This window comes from Octopus sinensis, linkage group LG17 (genome assembly GCF_006345805.1).
Source record: "Octopus sinensis linkage group LG17, ASM634580v1, whole genome shotgun sequence".
In the NCBI taxonomy this organism is placed as follows: Eukaryota; Metazoa; Mollusca; class Cephalopoda; order Octopoda; family Octopodidae; genus Octopus; species Octopus sinensis.
Genome location: NC_043013.1, coordinates 23,205,427 through 23,225,064, shown reverse-complemented (window position 1 = coordinate 23,225,064; position 19,638 = coordinate 23,205,427). Strand labels below are relative to the sequence as shown.

The window sequence follows — 19,638 nt, the reverse complement described above, 5'->3', positions numbered from 1 at the left end:
ACTACAGAAGGCTTAAAGGTTAAAAAATATATATTTGAGTCAATATGTCTGAAGAATATTAAAAAAATTTTTCTTACAATGACATAGTTAAGAAGAAAGACCGGTTTCGCGTTACTTTCTTATATATATATATATATATATATATAAGCGATTGATAGATTTACAAATTAGAGGTAGAGGAGACATTAATTCAAATGGCTAGAGAACTTACCGTTTCTTCTTTGCAGCTTTAGACCTTTTCCCTGATTTAGGTTTTCTCTCTTTCGTAGGTTTTGGCTTGCGTTCTCGCTTCTTTTTAGGTTTCTCCAGCTTATCAGCAGAGTCTTCTTTCTTGTCAGAGGTAGCTCCAGCAACACGGACCACACGTGGTATCTGAGTAATCCCTTTCTGCTGGGCGTCCACCAGAGCTTGGGCAATTATTTCATCCGCCTTGTCTTGAGGAGTTTTGTATGTCTTTTTCTTGCTCTTTGAAGCTGTGTTTCGTTTTCTCTCGGGCTTAGGTGTGGTCGACGTCGACGTAGACGTGGACGTGGATGTAGACGCTTTATTTGTCGATGGTCTCACCGTCAAGCTAATTACTTTCGTCCGTGGTTGTGTTTTTGGTGTACTGACACTGGTCACCTCAACAGTGCCACCACTGGCTTGCAATTTGGACAATGCACCTGAAGCAGATGTTATCATAAATGTCTGCTGACCTATGGGAACACCGGTTGCTGAAGAAGGGACAGAAGACTTGGCTACAGTCATCACTTTAGCAGTGGTTCCAGGCTGTAGCTGAGAAGGCACTAGACTGTTGGCATTGCTTACTTGGATTGTCTGGCGGAAAGAGAATAAAGAAATCTTTAATTCAAAGACAAAAGGTAATCTCAAGTAGTTTTTATATTAAACAATCAATCAAGTTTACTCAAATCCAAAACATTTATCTCAATGCATAACTCATAAATCTCAGTCAATATATATATTTCTTTACTACCCACAAGGGGCTAAACACAGAGGGGACAAACAAGGACAGACAAAGGGATTCAGTCGACTACATCGACCCCAGTGCATAACTGGTACTTAATTTATCGACCCCGAAAGGATGAAAGGCAAAGTCGACCTCGGCGGAATTTGAACTCGGAACGTAACGACAGACGAAATACGGCTACGAATTTCGCCCGGCGTGCTAACGTTTCTACCAGCTCGCCGCCATAATCTCAGTCAATATATATCAATTGTTTCTTCTGAATTCATGTCAAGTGATATTCGAGGATTTCTGGTGTAAATACAATTGCCTTATACAACTGTGTCAAAATAAGATTTCCAAAATATTTCTTTTTGCTATCAAACATTCACCTGCTAAAACAGAGATACTTTCTTAAGCCAAGGGAGTAAGCCATAACCGTATGGTTTATAATCCACAACATTGGACAGACGGCCATTATTGTACACTGGTCAGTTTGTGTGGACATTTTACAGGAAATGTTAGAGTGTGAGTGGAGTACCTTCACATAAAGATGCAATTTTAGACATTGTTGAATAGGCGCAGGAGTAGCTGTGTGCTAAGTAGCGTGCTTACCAACCACATGGCTGTGGGTTCAGCCCTACTGCATGGTATCTCGGGCAAGTGTTTTCTACTATAGCCTTGGGCCAACCAAAGCCTTGTGAGTGGATTTGGTAGACGGAAACAGAAAGAAGCCTGTCATGTGTGTGTGTGTGTGTGTGTGTGTGTGTGTGTGTGTGTGTGTGTATATATATATATATATATTTGTGTATCTGTTTGTCCCCCACCACCATCGCTTGACAACCGATGTTGGTGTGTTTACGTCCCCATAATTTAGCGGTTCAGCAAAAGAGACTGATAGGATAAGTACTAGGCTTACAAAGAATAAGTCCTGGGGTCAGTTTGTTCGACTAAAGGCGGTGCTGCAGCATGGCCACAGTCAAATGACTGAAACAAATAAAAGAAATAAAAGAAAGAGAGTATATACATCATTCCTAATACTTCCTCCTCATTTTAAGTCTGAACACAACTGGTTTACATAAAGTAAATTAAGTTATGATGAATTTTAATTTTCCAACTGCACTTCATCATGGTACCTATTTAGAGAAACATAACCTGGTCAGTTTCCTGTTGGAATACAGATTCAACACTATCGATTTGGTTAACTATAATTTCCATAGAAATGTCTATATCATGTGACCGTAATGATGTATAGGTATTCCAGGAAGACAAGCTCAAATTTGTTGCTGAAAATCGAAATCGATCAAAAAATCAATGGAAATTGTAGTTGTCATACCAGTGCCAGTGGCACGTAAAAAGATCCATCCGAACGTGGCAGTTGCCAGCACCGACCGATCGTGGCCATTGCCAGCCTCCTCTGGCACCTGTGCAGGTGGCACATAAAAGCACCCACTACACTCACGGAGTGGTTGGCATTAGGAAGGGCATCCAGCTGTAGAAACACTGCCAGATCAGACTGGAGCCTGGTACAGCCTTCTGGCTTCCCAGACCCTGGTCGAACCGTCCAACCCATACTAGCCTGGAAAACGGACGTTAAACGATGATGATAATGAAATAAACACTTTGTTTCTGTGCTGCTTCAGTTTACCCAGCTTGTCAGGGAATGGAATGCTACATCTCTGCAGTGGCCCCTGGTCTGAGAGTGATCCAACATCGTCTCGGTTTGCCCATGCCACTGTGTCTAGTCAGTAATTCTTAATGCAAGTCACATGGTATGGCTCGTGTGTCTAACAGTCATTTCTCACCAAACTCTTTCCACAAAGATCACAAATATATACATCACCAGATGGCCATCTTTCTTGGCCACAAGAGATTCCCAAAACAGAGGTTACATTTGCGGTGGAACATGTTAAATGCCATTGTTTATCATCTTTACCAAACTTTTCATAAAAACAAAACAAAAACAAAAAATGAATTAACAGCACTGAACTACAGTGAAAGAGAGAATACGAGTGGGATTCATTGAACACATGCCTTGTGGTAGTTTGGGTATCCCTGACTGATTTAAATATATTTGTGTTTGTTTATTAATTAATCATAAAAAGCCAGATGATTAGTGGCATTGATTTCTACTATATTTTCTCACTTGGTATGTAGTGTGTGTGTCTGTGTGTGTGAAAGAGGGAGGAAGGTCATCAGGGTTTGAAAGTTAGGCAGTGCCCACCCACCCAGACTAAAGCTGTTAATATAAAATACAAGATAAAACAAAAAAAAAGAGATCTGAGTTTGTATAAAAATGCCAATTTAATCTATTATAATTTAAAACAATGTTAATGTTTTCATGCTAAACAGGCAGAATTTCTGATGTTTTTCAAGTTCAATATAAATAATGATAATAATAAACATCACAGAAGAATAAGAAAAATTGCTTATTCTCGGTGTCATTATGGAATAAGCAGTGTGTGTGTGTGTGTGTGTGTGTGTAGTTCCCAAAAACAGATGCTGTTTAACTAAAAGCAAAAAAAAGGGATATCATCATCATCTTCAACATCATCACAGAGATAAAGGCAGAATTTGTTGAGGCAAGATGCCATGCAATGAGATTGAACTCAGAACCATGTGGTTAGGAAACAAAGTGTAAACACACTTGGACAGCTAATAACTCCATTTTTAAAATTTAACCCATTAAAAATAATGAAAAGGAGCCAGGCTAAAATTTACCTTGAAGTAGCAAGAGCAAGTTTGAAAAGACAAAGTGCAAAGTGAGTTTAAGAGGGAATTTCAAGCAGATCTGCCGATGTGGCTTACCATCACTTGGATTAGAGATAAGTTTGGAGCAGACGGAACTGTCCAGAATGCCCACAAGAAAGGTTCCTGAAAACCATGGACACTGAAGAGCCCCTCGAAGCAAAAAAGGCAGGGATTAGAAATGGATTGGCAGAATTCAAGAAAATATGAGCAGCAAGCAAGTTGTTAGATAGGCATTTTAAAATCAAGCATCAATAGTATTCTGAAGTGCTGCCATTGGAAAAGTTACATTCCAAGAATAGTCCATGCATCCATTGAAGAAGATCCAAACTGAATAATAGAGTTTTGTGAGTGGTAGGTGGCAAAATGTGTAGAGAATGCACACTTTCCAACAAAGATTGGAGTGATGAGACTACATTTAAATTAAATGGCATGATTAACCATCGCAGATGCACCTATTAGGGACCTGAGAATCTGTATATCGTGGGGGAACATCATGTAATATCTACCAGGATTTACAGTATGGTGAGGGGTGAGGTTTAACATCAAAAGGATTAATTGGACCATTCTTTTGTGACAGTACTGGCACTGGTCCCATTTAAATCCTTAAAATCCTTAAAAATGTTTTAGCCCGAAGGCCGCAGCCATGCTGGGGCACATTTACTCGAACTTTCTGTAACAATCTGTCATGACAAGCATTCAAGACGACTTTGAAAGCATAGAGTTTTATTTCCAGCAACACGGAGAAACCCAACACTTACAATAGTAATGTAAGGACCTACACTGAAGATAATTTGCCAAACAGGCGGATTGACCAAAGAGGTTCATCGGAATAACCTCTGGACTGCACACCATTAGACTCTTTTATGGGGACACTTCAAAGATAAAATTTACAGATCAAACTAGCAAAAGTTGACAAAATGGGGGCAGCAACTGAATCAGAATGTGCACAAATACTGAACAAAATGTTTCTTGATGTTTGCCATTTCATTCCTTCAAGTTATCAGCTGTGCCTGGGCCAGAAAAGTCAACAGTTTGAAAACAGGTGTTCAAAAAAGATTGAATTCTGGTTGTAGATTTTTCAAAATTTTGAAATGTAATTTAACCCTTTAGCATTTAAACCGGGCATATCTGGCCAAAAGTATTCTGCCTGTTTTATGTTCAAACTGGCCATATCTGATCTCTCACACCAATCCTACAATATCGTTTTAAAAATTAACATCTACCTCATCAAATTCTCATAGCTACAAGATAATGCGCGATTAGTTCAAGACAATGAGGATGAAAAAGCATTAGTTTTGGCAGAATAATGTGAACACTAAAGGGTTAAAAAACCTTGACTGAATGTATACATTTTGGGGGTACATCCCCCATTTCTCTCTCTCTCTGTATATATATATATATATATAAATGGTGTGAGGGGGGTGTATGATGTTTGTTGACATTTCTTATCAACTGATCATCTACCAGTGCACCTTTGAATCTTTCTAAATTAGAAAAACAAAAGTCCTTCATTTGAAGGAAAAAAAAAGCAGTTAAGAGTTTGTGACAGGCAAAGCATCCATCTACAAAAACCCTGCTTCTCCAACCAAGGCCAACAATAGGATGAAAAGTTGATGTTAAATGAAATTAATGTAGGATACACACAGCAAATGCATTTCTTATTGCTTGGTGAGAGAAGGAGGGACAATGCCCATGGCCCTTTACCTTTTCAGGGACTCCAACACTGATTGGATGAAAGAAGAAAACTTTACTCAAAGACCTGAGTGCAGTCTATTGCAGGAACCAAGCAACCAGGTAGTGGTTGTCTGGTGCCAAGTGACAGATTAAGTCTACCACCCAAGAACTCAGAATACAAAGATCTGATTCTCTAGTAGTTCTATAGACCTTGAAAGGGTGGCAAGCAAAACTGACTGCTGTGAGGTTTGAACCAAAAGCACAGAAACCCTGAGCAAATGTCTCAAAGCATTTTGCATCCAGTCCTAATGAATGACTACCCCAGGGGTATGTTAATGTGGGCTAGTGAAAACACATTTTAATTTGGGGCTGAAACAGCTGAACAGTGCTTTTAATTCCTTTAGGAAAAGGATGAATGTTACAGCTCCCTATATTCACACACCTGTTGCATGTGATTATATGTACTTTGTTTTTTATCTGCATTATTTGTAAACATATGTGATAAAACAAAGCAGTGTGTGTGTGTGTATACATATTTTTTATATTATTAGTTTACAGTTAGAATTTGTGAAAGCGCATCCAACTGGAAAGTTCCCATGCAAATATCCTTAATAAGATACCTGTCTGAGCTGAAAGTAAACAAGTGACAAAGTGTAAAAATGTGAAATAGAATATATAGAAATACCAAAAGAAATAAAGAAAAAAAATGGAAAAAAAGAGAAGAGAAAGGAAAAGAGAAAAGAGAGAATAGGAAAAAAAAAAAAGAAGAGTGTGTGAAGAGGAGGAGAAGCAATAAGAATAGAGAGAAAAAAACAGAAAACATATCTTACTCTTGCAGGGGTAAAAATAGCTTGAGGTGTTGTCGTGAGCACAATGGACGTTGGCTGTGATGCAACAGGCTGTTGTGAGTTGACCGTTGCCAATTGAATCGGTTGTCCAATGCGATTGGTGAGGGTAGTAGCCTGAAGGTTAACATCCGAGGTTGAACCCACTTGGTCAGTTGTGACCAATTGGGCAAGATTTGAAGTCAGTAACTGGTTTAAAGGCAATGCTGTTTGAGATGGGGCCTGTGTTTGAATCTGCAACACCTGGCCTGATTGGCCAGTTCGTATCAAATGAATTTGCTGCCCTTTACCTAACTGACCATGAGGTTGAATTTTAACAATATTACTATATGTGGTTGTGGCAGAAGAAGGCACAGCCCGGAGCTGTGTGCCATTGTCAGATATCTGAATTTGTTGTTGTTGTTGGTTATTTGTTGTCTGAGCAGTTGCTGGCGTACAAGGGATAATCACACATTTCGATTGATTAGGCCCTAAAGCACTGCACACCTGTAGATTTGCAGCGTTTAATACTAATCCGATAGACCGGTTTAACTTGGTGGTGACAGCTGTGGTGCTGCTGGTGACAGTTGGCATGGAGCTGTTTCCAATACTGCTCGAAGCGGTCCCTTGGAAACCATTCGTAACGTAAGTAGTAATGTTTGACACTGGTGTAGTTTGGGCCAAAGTAACTGTTGCATCAACCTGGTTGCCTAGCAACGGTGCTTGCATTATGATGTTGCTAGTGGAATTGCTTGGAGGATTTTGTAAATTGGAATTTAAGCTATTACCTACTAACTGTTCCAGCTGCTGGAAGCTGGCCTGTTTGAAAGTTATTTGAGTTGGGTTGGTGATGTGATCCAGTCCGGACTGAGATGGTGGTGGTGCCGCCCTCGGCGAAGATGCTATTGTGGCTAGACTAACGCACTGCTGTTGTGCCGGTTGTGGCTGCAGCTCCGTTTGGAAAGTGGCCTGATACTGCGCGTTCTGCTGCACGGTAGCATGGCCAGAGTCAAAGTGACTCAACTGGTCGGTCGTCACAATAGACTGAGATCCACCGGCAGGCTGCGAGGATGGCTGCAACGACGGATTTCGGATTGTGGGGAACGTATATTGTTGAACAATGTTACTGGCTGCTGTGTTACTGACCACCACTTGCTGCTGGCTGGTCCCTGAGGTCAACATAGCTGGTCCATTGCATACTTGCTGTAGTGGCTGCTGCTGCTGCAGTAATTGTTGTTGTTGTTGCTGTTGTTGCTGCTGCTGCTGCTGTTGCTGCTGCAGTAACTGTTGAGTATTATGGGCTGTGGTATCCAGGAAGTCTGTCTGACTAAAAGTGTGAGGCATTTGTTGTGAGGGAATCGTACTGTAACTGTTTACTGTGATGTCGGATGCAGCAAGAGCTACCTGAGAGTTTGAAGGAAACAATGTTTGTTGCTGCTGCTGCTGTTGTTGTTGTTGTTGTTGTTGCTGTTGTTGTTGTTGTTGTTGTATGTGGTTAAGAGAGTTTGCAACATTTGTTGCGGTGATAGGCACAGTGCTAAGAAGAGGGTTGGAAGGTGTGGAAGTAGACTGGAGCGTTGCCGAAAGCAACGAGGTTTGATTGGAAGGGTCGGTGTTGTCTGGGAAGTGAGAGAGCCGAGCCAGTGGCTGTTGCGTGGCCGGCAGTGCATAGTCGTGATGTGTTAAGTATGTTGATGTATTCATGTTGACAGTGTTGCCGTTGTCTTGCGGCACATCTTCCATTGACACTTGAGTCTGTTGGGTGGTTTGTAAGAAACAGTTGCTGGCCTGGGATGCTGTATTCCAGACAGAATTCTGAACTAACTCAAGTTGCTGTTGCTGTTGTTGTTGTTGCTGTTGTTGTTGTTGTTGCTGCTGCTGCTGTTGTTGTTGTTGTTGCTGTTGTTGTTGTATGACTTGGCCAGTAGTGATACTAAATGTGTTGTACTGATTAGCAGTCTGGAGAAGGGGGTTCGAGTTCCCTAATGTTTGGTGAGGAGGTGTCTGGCCAATTAAGTTCTGACTGCCCCCCAGGGATGGATCGCTGATGTGATGAAGCTTGGGGGTAACAAATTGACTGAAATCGAACTGTGTCGACGAGGCCAGGCCAGATATCTGGCTAAATGGTGACTGCTGTAATGGGTCATCCTGAGCAAGTGCTGAAGACAAGCCATGTTCCAATCCTGGGGAGAGCACACCATTATCGTCAGAGACTCCGTCCAAGAGACTAGGAGTCGGACAAACATCAACATCATCCAGGTACAAATCCAACATGTCAGCCGAGTCAGTCATTTTCTCTTTTGCTTTCTCTTTCGCTCTTTAAATGATGCCGTTGGCTGACAGAATCGAAGAATGTTTAAATCAAATGTATTCCAAAGAGATCATCGCTAGATTTCATTGGTACAGAATAAAAAAGAATTCTACCACAAATTCTTAACCTGAAAAATATAAATTGTAAACATTATGAAATAATTTCCATGCAAAGGCAAACACTCTGAAAGAAGAAATACAAAGGAAATCCAGACACAGAAACAATAAACTTGAGATGAAATTAATTCTTTTAAAATGTCTCAAATGAGAGTTCTTCAAATCCTATAGCTTTCACTCAGGTATAAGACAAGAAATTCAATACAAAACAACAAGCTTGGGAATGATGGCTATTATTCTATTCTCTAAACAGAACAGCAAACTGGCAAAGTCATTAGCATGCCAGGCAAAATGCTTGGCAGAATTTCATCCAGCTGTATGTTCTGAGTTCAAATTCCACCAAGGTCAACTTTGCCTTTCATGTCTTCAGGGTTGATAAAATAAATACCAGTTTAGCATTGGGGTCCATATAATTGATTTACTTCCTCCCTGAAATTGCTGGCTTTCTGCCAAAATAAATACATTATATGAGTTTTAGTTATTAAAAAATGGGGGTCACATTAGATTCAACATAACATTGTACTTAATAATACAGTCTATTTAAATGGTAGGGATAGAACTGGAACAGAACTGGTTGATCCTTTGACATTCTGGTTACTCCATCAAATTAAGGCTCATTTATTCACATTCCTTTTCATTAATCACACATTATCTCATAGCTTTGAGATTTTGATGTTGTAATTGTTTAATGTCCGCTTTCCCTGCTGGCATGGGTTGGATGGTTTGACTGAGGACTGGTGAGCCAGAAGGCTACACCAGGCTCCAATCTGATCTGGCAAGGATTCTACAGCTGGATAGCCTTCCTAATGTCAACCACGCCAAGAGTGTAGTGGGTGCTTGTCACATGCCACTGGCAATGACCACGCTCAAATGGTGCTTTTTAGGTGCCACAGGCACAGGTGCTAGTCAGGTAGTACTGGCAAGAACCACGACAATGACTTCACTTGACTCAAGAGGTCTTCTCAAGCCCAGTTTATTGCCCAATGATTGAAGGGTACTCTTAAACGGGCCAGTTATGCTGCACTGGCATAGGCCACGGTTACGGTCTCACTTGGCTTGCCGGGTCTTCTCAAGCACAGCATATCTCCAATGGGTTCGGTCACTTGTCATTGCCTCCATGCGGCCCAACATTCAATGGGCATGCTTCACAACCTCATCCCAGGTCTTCCCGCCACTGTTAGTGTGTGCCACTTCACACAGCTGACCTCATCCATATGCAACACATGACCATACCAGCGCAGTCATCTCTCTTGCACACCACATCTGATGCTTTTTAGGTCCAACTTTTCTCTCAGGGCGCTTACACTCTGTCGTGTATGCACACTGACATTACACATCTAGCAGAGCATACTAGCTTCATTTATGGCAAGCTTATGCATGTCCTCAGCAGTCATAGTCCATTTTCACTACTGTCTAGTATGGCTGTCCGTGCACATGTGTCATACAGTCTACCTTTCACTCTGAGTGAGAGGCCCTTTGTTACCAGCAGAGGTAGGAGCTCTCTGAACTTTGACCATGCTATTCTTATTCTAGCAGCTATTCTAGCATCCACCCCAGCTACTGACTCAGTCACCTAGGTAACGAAAACTATCAACTACTTCTAGTTTTTTCCCCTGGGATGTGATGGAAGCCGTTTTCTGCACATTTTCAGTGTTTATTGCCTCTGTGCATTTTCCACACACAAAAACTATCTTCTCAGCCTCCCTTTGAAATTGCTGCACTTCATATGTGTCCATAGCTTATACTGGGTACATCGTATGAAGTTTCTACCTACACCTGTTCTTCAGATTGAGCAGGACCATCTACCTGAAGGGGTTTGTGATTTGTATGCTTTCCTACTTACTAAGACTTCAATTTTTGCTACATCGACTCTAAGGTTCTTCGATTCTAAACCTTGCTTCCACACCTGAAAATTCTCTAGTTCTGATAGTGACTCAGCAATTAGAGCAAGGTCATCAGTATAGAGAAGCTCCTAGGGGCATCCTGACTTGAATTCCTGTTATTGCCTTGAGGACTATGAATAAGAGGTGGCTGAGGACTGATCCTTGGTGGACCCCTGCCCCTACCCAGAATTCTGCACTATACTCATTGCCGACCCTCACCTTACCAGTAGCATCCCTGTACATGGCTTGTACAGCTCTCACTAACCACCACTCATCTATCCCTAGTTTCTGCACTGATCACCAGACAAGGGATCGGGGGACCCTGCCAAAGGCATTCAACAAAAGCCAAGTACAGAGGTTTATCTTTGGCTAGGTATTTCTCCTGCAGCTGTCTTACCAGAAATGTAGCATCAGTGGTGCTTTTCCCTGGCACAAACCCAAACTGCATCTCATCTAAACTAACTCTCTCCCTAATTAGTTGACTTTCATTACCTGATCCAACAACCTGTTACCTCTGTAATTATTCGTATCTAATGCATCACCTTTACCTTTGTAGCAGCTGAGTATGGTGCTGCTACACCAGTCATTGGGTATGACTCCTTCATGTATCACCTGGTTAACTATACAGGTGACTAGACTATAGCCGACACCACCAGATATTTTAAGCATCTCTGCAGTGATTACTGATGGGCTGGGGTGCTTTCCTTGTCTTCGTACTCTTAATTGCTTTATCTGCCAAGATACTGTCAATTCGGACAGTTGGTCCCTCTGCTGGACCAACATTTGGCAGACTCTCTTTCTGCCATTCATTCTCTCATTTAGCAACCTTTCATTGTGGTGTCTCCAAGTCTCTCTCCTTGCAGCCTCATTAAATGCAAGTGAGCCATCATCCATGCGGACACATTTCTCTCCTATGACATCACAATTCTCTCTCAGACACCGTCTTGCAACACAAAACACTTCAAGTCTTTGATCCTCACGACACAGAACAGTGGCAAATTTTTCTTATCTACTTCCTCTCTGGCTAAGTAAACCTGTCTCCTAGCTTCCCTTCTGACAATTTGATACCCTTCCCTGCTACCACCATTCTTCCCGTCCTTCCATGCCTGTTTCTTTTGCCTAATGGCCCTGTCAACTACATTGTTCCACCACCACATTACCTTAGGTCAAGAGGGGACTTTGCACCATCCACTGATCTGGTCAGTAGCCCTAAACAGATTGTCCCATAGGAACCTCCAGTTGTCTTCCACATCATGTGATGCCATATCCTCCTCTATCTCATGAAAAGCTTCAAGTAATACATCTCTAAATCTCTGTCCATTCACAGGATCCTTAAGCTTCCTGACCCTTCTTTTCCATGCTGGGCATCGTCTTCTGGGCATCCATTTAGCCCTGATCCTGAAGTCACTAAGTACTAAGCTATGTTGTGGGGTTCATTCTTCAAATGTGGCCAGTTTAATTGCCAAAAGGTTAAATGAAACAATGATAAGAATCCCTTTCAACATGTCGCAGGCCAGCAGAACTTCACTTCAGCACTGTGACCCAAGGAAACCCTTTATTAACAAGATTTGTTCCTATTGCAGACTATGACCAAATACTCCAGAGTTAAAGTGAACTAAGCCAGCAAGAGATAGAGCAATGTAATCTTTTCATTAGGTACCACATCAAATTTGTATGACATGAGTGTAGTCAGTTAAAAGAACCCCAGTGTATAGCAGGTACTTATTTAAATAACTACAGATGGTCGGTTATGTGAACTCCAACACAATTTGAAGACAAGGCTTAAGACACTGAAATAAATTGCATAAATCATCCACTCAGTCACACATCAATACGAACTCCTCTGTTTCTCTCCTTCAACAATAAAATACTAAGAATTCATTCCATTTCACTGTATTTCTTCCTCTCCAATGATTGACTTTTTATCCAATCATAAGCCACCAATAGTATTGGAGCCTATTTCAAGGTGATGTGAACCACAGCAAGATTTGAGATCTAAAATAATATTATTATTGTCACTGGTTAGCCCTAGGTCAATCCTTAATTGAACAGTCTATAATCAAAGGCATTCCAGCCATGACCAATCTGTCCTTTTAGGGGTATTAGACTACTTTATCCACTGTGTTATTTCCTTATTAAAGATGGTAGGGTGAGGTTACTGCTACTCGTAGCAGAAACTGTGACCATGAACAGGCTCCCTCATTAGCCTGCCAATATTGCTAATTATTTAATTAATGACTAGTATTTCTGGTAATCTAACAATCAGGATAATAACAACTATAATTTACAACATAGGCACAAGTCCACCACAAACTTTGGTGTGCAAGTGCAACCAAATTATAACAACACCAAACATTTGATTGGTACTTTATTTTATCCCATTCCCCACCCCACAGAAAGAGGTAAGGAAAAGTTTACTGCATCACACCAATTGCGTTAACAAGTGGAGAAGTTCAAAAGAAGAGCAATTTTGAAAGGAAAGGATTGGCCAATGCAGGATCTGGTGTGGGGTGACGCAACTCAACAGTGAACTTGTGGTTGGATAAAAGCGTTGAGAACAAGGAAGTAAAAACACAGAAATATGCTGATGATAATACTATCAACCTTTCCCAAAGTTTTCTTCTATTTAGTCAATTCTCAAAACAGGCTGACAACTGCAAAACATGTCTGTTTATTATTTAAATCAAATAAAATCGTACCAAGTTTACATGTGTTGCTTAAATAAACTAACACCCAAGTTCCTGTGTGTGTACCCACTAAATATCTCCTGGCTTCCCAGCTTACATTCCTCCGTAGTATAAGTTGGGATTTACTGAGGGTTCCCTTCACTCACTTTATTATTATTTCTCATTGTTACACAAAGTAACTATTATGTTCCTTTCTCCTTCTTTGCTTAACTTATAGACCAATCACTCATGGTGCTGAAAAAATGTCTTTAGTTCAACAACTTGTAAATATTCCTTTTTTTTTTTAATGTGGTGTATTGAAGTTCATTATTCTTGTTTGTCTAATTGAAAAAAGTCATAGCACTGATTACTTGTTGAGCTATTGAGCACTCTCACCAATTAAATATCTTGCTGTCTGAGCAAAGAGTTCATCAAAACAAACAAGAAAACAGACAAGTATATAAATGGCACAACAAAGCCTGTGTGAGCAGAGATCATTTTTGACTGTTCCAGGACAAGAGAGAAAATTTATGAATAAAATAAAACAGTCATTTCAATGGAATCTTGATTCCAAAAAATATAAAATAACTAAAATTGCAAAAAAAAAAAAAAAAATCAAGTAATAATAAAATAAATACATTCCCAGGAAAAAAAAAAGCCAGTAATTTGTTAATCCCTGTGGTGGGCAGGTGGCGGTTACTGGTTCTGTGGCACTCCCAACACAATATACTGAAGACAGTGAAATAAATCGGTGATTCAGAATAGAATAAATAGTGATATAATGTTTACATGCTCAGTCCCAAAGGAATAAGGTGTGTCTCTCTGTGTGTGTAAAAGGTGTGGTTTGCTTGGCATACTTACATGGTAATTAACATTTTTAATATTACTAAGTAGATCTGAATTTAAAAGTAATTAGTCATGTGGCTCATTGAGGAAAAGAAGGCGAGTTTGAGTTAAGTGTAGCAATACAAAGAGAAAATTCCATAGAGATGTGGAGAGCATCTCTATTGAAGAGAAAGTGTGTGCTTACTTGCCAGGTATTATGGTGATGTTTTGGGAAAGTAAAACTGAATAGAAAATACAAACTAAAACAAAAAAAAAATAAGAAGGAAAAGAAAATGAAGATAAAAAAGCTGGACACTAAGTTTGATTGTTTTTATATGATGTAAAGATATGGGAGCCAGAAAAAACAGTAATTTAGTAGCAGTAACAAAGACACACACACACACACACACACATATACACACCTAGATTTGAATCAATCAATAGCTTCGTTAATCATAGTAAGACTAATCAGAAAGCAAAGACAAAATGCCTCAAAACTTGCTACCAAAATATATTCAATACTCAAAGCAAGTATTTACATGAAACTTCACAAAAGAACACACACACACACACACATGCACAGAACCAAACACACATCTTCCATTGTTTATTCACACATTTTCAAGTAGAAGCATGAAAACCAAACAGTTATTGAACTGATAGATTCTGGATCACTTTTCACCATGTGTTTTTCACTGAGTCCATCCTCCTCAGTATATGTGTTCGTCAAATGGCAATTCTCTCTCCTCCGGTATTTTCGAGGAGTTAATATGTTCCGTTTCCCCAGTGTCACTTGAGAGCCTTCCAGCTCTTCCTCATGGTGCTCAGGTCTTTTCTGTTTTATCTTTCCTCTTCTTGCGTTTCCTTCTCGGTGTTACAATTGCACACCCAAGACTCTAGCTTCCTCAAGAATATCACCAGAAAGACAGACAGACATATTCTTCGTTCTGATATTATGTTTTGAAAGTTTCATAATGATGCTCTTCTTAAGACTTTCTTAATTTTTAAAATGCTTACAGTAATTCTCAAGATTTTCCTTAACCCTTTCGTTACCAAACCGCCCAAAAAAAATTTTGGTTAATGTGACCAAGCCACCCAAACCCACCCGTATTTACCTATTCATATTTAAATGAGAATATCAGAGCAAATCTCTTTAGTACATTCGTGAAAACAAGTGATTATACTTCGTAAACAGTTCATCTACAGTTTTGTACAACGATCGAAGTGTAATTTTAATTCTGTGAATTTTGGGAGATTTTTTTCCGAAATTTGTTCCTATTGTGTTTTCAAAATTTGTAATTCTGACAAAAAATGGATACGAATTTCCTTATATCAAGCAGCGAGTCAGAATTTGAAGGATTTTCTACTGAAGACCTTGATAAATCTAACTCTATGACTGAAAAAAAAAGCACGTGGTATTTGATAATGAATCTGATGTTTCATTTTCCGAAAGTGAAAACAGTGAATCTGAGAGCTCCAACAGCGATAAAGAAAATGAAAATTTAAAAACTGTTTCTTTCGGTGATTTTTCTAAAGAAACTGGACCAAGCCACAGACTTTCCCAGGAGAGTAAAGCCTTAGACTATTTCTTTTTACTTTTTCAAATGAGCCTATTTGAAATCATTACGGCAGAAACGAACCGTTACGCTAAATGTAAACAAAGTGAAAGAAAGGATAGTTAGTGGTTTCCCACAACCTTAAATGAAATTAAGACTATTTTGCCATAAATATTATTATGGGTATCAGAAAGTTACCCAGAATAACAAATTCTATCGTAAAATTTTGTTGTATACCCAATTGAATATTAGCTAATAACCCATTTTCTATAGCGATGTTTGAACAAAATTTTAATAATTCAATATTTTGTTGAATTTACCTGTATCTACCTGCAATTAGATTCACTTTGTGACAAAAATTATAGTATAGAATTGGTTGAGAACATTTCATTAAATTATCTTCCAAAAATCACATTAATATATTGATAAATAAAAAAGTTATAGTTGTTTAATGAAACCAGACTAAATTTATGATTATGTTAGAAAGTAATTGAAACACATAAGGGGTGTATTTTGGTCAGAAATATAGTAACGAAAGGGTTAAACACATTTCGTGAAAGACATTCCGTTTCCTTCCACATTTCACTTGCAACATAAGCGCCATTGGTAGTACAATGGATATTGTGCCAGTGAATCTTGATGTTGATACCATGGTTGTTCATGGACCAGATTTTATACATTTGTGGAATTATTGCCATTGCACGATTCTGATTCTGCAACTGAAATCAGTTCCAGCATCTCTATTATCACAGAACACTGCCAAAATATTGGCTCGTAACTTCAACGGTGAAGATCTTCATCTATCAAACTTTTCTCCACTATTCCTCATAGACTTATGTCTTTTTTTGTGTTCCTTTCCAGTTCAGTTTTCTTGCTACTTTACTCTGGAGTTGAGTCAGCTCAAGCAGACTGCCTCTAAATTCTACCAATAATACAATACCATCAGCAAAGTACAGGTCAGCCAAACTGTCTCTAACTTTTAATCAATTCTTTGCAACTAACTGCTTTGTCTTCTTTTCTTTTCCCCTTTTCTTTCTTTTTTCCAGGGGTGGGGGTAATGAAATCCATGATTAATAGAAAGGAATTGTGACGGGAGTGTGCCCTTGGTGAACTTCAGTGGTGATGTCAAAGCAACAATTGTTTCAATTTTCTGTCTTTGCACATGGACTGAACTCAAGATAAAACTTTCTTAAGACCGAGATGTAGTACTCCTGAATCCCATAGGTTTAAAGGATGCTTCATTGAGACCCTTGAGGAACATTGCCAAATACCTATCTTAAGCCAATAAAGTTAATAATGGTCGCTGGAATTTCAGTCCTTGCTTCATGAGATTTTACACTGCAGTCAATTTATTCAGAAAATAACTGTTTATTTCAAACTCGCAAAACCTTTCTTACTAAAACTTTAACCCTTTAGTGTTTAAACCGGCCATATCCGGTCAAAATATTCTACCTATTTTATGTTCAAACTAGTCAGATATGGTCATTCATAGCTACCTTATTGTGTCATTTTAAAAATAAACAATCACATCATTGAAATCTCAAAGCCATGAAATGATGCAAGATTAATTTTACATGGTGTGAATATATAAGCTTTACATTTGACAGAATAATCTGAATGCTAAAGGGTTAAACCAATGAATAAAACTAACTCACTTAAATGCTATTATATGAATGAATGGTCCATTCTGGTAACTGATTGTTCCAGTTGGTCGATTAACAGAACTACCAACTAAACTGTATTACAGTATAATAAATAACTGAATATTCCACAATGGTACCTTTAACCCTTTTTTTTTTTTACCTTATTTCTGTAGGTATATACTGCATTTGTTTCAAATAATTTTGAAAATAAAAACTTGAATAAAAAAAAAACTGTCATTATTATTTATGATGGTATTTGGACTGTACGTTAACATGAAATTTTGATGGGAGGTTTTAATTTACGTTACTTAAAGACAATAAGTCTATATCACAGAACCAGGAGTGGTTTCAGGCAGATTGGCATCAAAAGGATTAACATAATATTCAAACAGATTCAACAATGTCTCTGAGAGTGTAATGAGTGCTTTTGCATTTGATCGGCATGGGTGCCATTTGCGTGACACCATTACCTGCCACCACTGCAGTTTTGCTCAGCTTGATGGGTCTTCTCAAGAATGTCATAATGTCAAAGGTCTTTTGTGAGGCCCAACGCTTGAAAAGAACTCAGCCACTTTGCCTCTCTGAGGCCCAATGCTCGAAAGGTGCTCTTTACGTGCCACCAGCACAGGTGCCAGTTACATGGCACCAACATCAGCTATGATTACGATTCCGCTAGGCTTGACGTATCTTCTCAAGCACAGTGTATTGCCAAAGGTGTCGGTCATTAGTCATTGCCTCTGTGAACAGTGAAATCACCCCCAAGAAATCACCTACAAAATGGCACCACACATTTTAAATTCTCAATCTGAAAACTGTGAAGAAAACGCATCTAAGGCTGGACAAAAGCAATCTGCTCTACTTCCTCATCTTTTGTTGTTGTAAGTCAACTTAAGCAAACCTGAGAAAGAAACTCCACGAACAATTGATCAGAAGATATTAAAAGTGAAAGACTATTCCCAGACATACCAAGAAACATAATTCATGGTTATAATATGATATCCCAACTCTTGCAATTAATATCCAAACACTCACATGAATTATTAGCAAACCTCAATAAACACTAGAACGGTTTTGTAACATAATCTAAATATCACTGACACTCTCTCCCTCTCTCCACACCTCAGACTAACACAAAATACACACACACACACACTAAACAATATTTCACTCGGGTTTGGGGTAACAATGGTGTTATATTTTAGAAAAGGCAAAGACACAGTCTTAGCCAAACAGATTACCTGAACGAACAGTTACAAGTGACCTCCAGCACAGTGAGTATCATACTTCAATCTCAGGTAACACTAGATGTCATCAGGTGTGACAATCAAATTATCTTGCATTTAATCTACACCAGACAAAACTAATGTGACAGGTTAGAGTGAAGTCGGATTCCCACCATGCAAAATCTATAGATCACCTGCAAATATTTAATCAGGACACTTTACAGAAACTAGCTTTGCACAAAAATACATTACTTAAAATGATTTCCATATCAAATAATCCTCTCTAATACAGTCAGAAGACCTGAAATTTTTGAGGGAGGGTAACAGTCGATTACATCAAGCCCAGGATTAAATTTGCATTTATTTCAATGACCTTGAAAGGATGAAAGGCAAAGTCAACCTTGGCAGAATTTGAACTCAGAACATAAAGTGCCAGAAGAAATATCATGAAGCACTCTGTCTGGTTTGCTAATAAATCTGCCAACTCACAGCAGAAAAATTTTTTTTAATTAAACACACAGCAGGAGTGGCTGTGTGGTAAAGTAGCTTGCTTATCAACTACATGGTTCCAGGTTCAGTCCCACTGCATGGCACCATGGGCAAATGTCTTCTACTATAGCCTCGGGCCGACCAAAGCCTTGTGAGTGGATTTGGTAGATGGAAACTGAAAGAAGCCTGTCGTATATGTGTGTGTTTCTGTCTGTGTTTGTCCCCGCAACATCACTTGACAACCGATGCTGATGTATTTACGTCCTCATAACTTAGCAGTTCAGCAAAAAGAGACCAATAGAATAAGTACTAGGCTTACAAAGAATAAGTCCTGGGGTCGGTTTGCTCGACTAAAGGCAGTGCTCCATCATGGCCACAGTCAAATGACTGAAACGAATAAAAGAAAACATTTTTGTTGTTGTTTGTGTTACTTCAGCAAAATTATTAGCATTGCAGTATTTTTCTGGCTTTCTATATTCCGAGTTCAAATCCCACTGAAGTGAACATTGCTGATGTTGATCGTAGTGATGATGTTGATAAAATATTGGGCCAAACAGAAGCACACACACACACAATTTGTGAGGGAAAAAGAAGATGAGTTAAATTAAGTAAAAATAATCTAATTGAAACAAGATGCTGAAAGTCTCTGTCTAAATACCCGTGTTAGGAAACTGGAGAGAATCAATTACAGAAAGTAATTGAATGAAAAGTATTCGTAATGTCTTTCTCTAAGT

At 39.2% G+C, this 19,638-nt stretch overlaps 1 protein-coding gene across 5 annotated transcripts in view; it reads right to left on the bottom strand.

The window, feature by feature from the left end:
* Positions 1 to 19,638, bottom strand: part of LOC115221116 (chromodomain-helicase-DNA-binding protein 8) — a 158,239-nt gene that overhangs the window by 93,838 nt on the left and 44,763 nt on the right. For 4 of the 5 annotated variants that reach the window (XM_029791330.2, XM_036510432.1, XM_029791333.2 and 1 more), the window contains 3 exons: positions 6,199 to 8,630; positions 5,989 to 5,997; positions 212 to 816 (listed from right to left, as the gene is read on the bottom strand). In XM_029791330.2, coding sequence (XP_029647190.1) covers positions 212 to 816; positions 5,989 to 5,997; positions 6,199 to 8,484 — 2,900 coding nt within the window. In that variant the 5' untranslated portion in view covers positions 8,485 to 8,630. The remainder of the gene's footprint in view (positions 1 to 211; positions 817 to 5,988; positions 5,998 to 6,198; positions 8,631 to 19,638) is intronic. The other variant, XM_029791332.2, reaches the window with a different exon arrangement.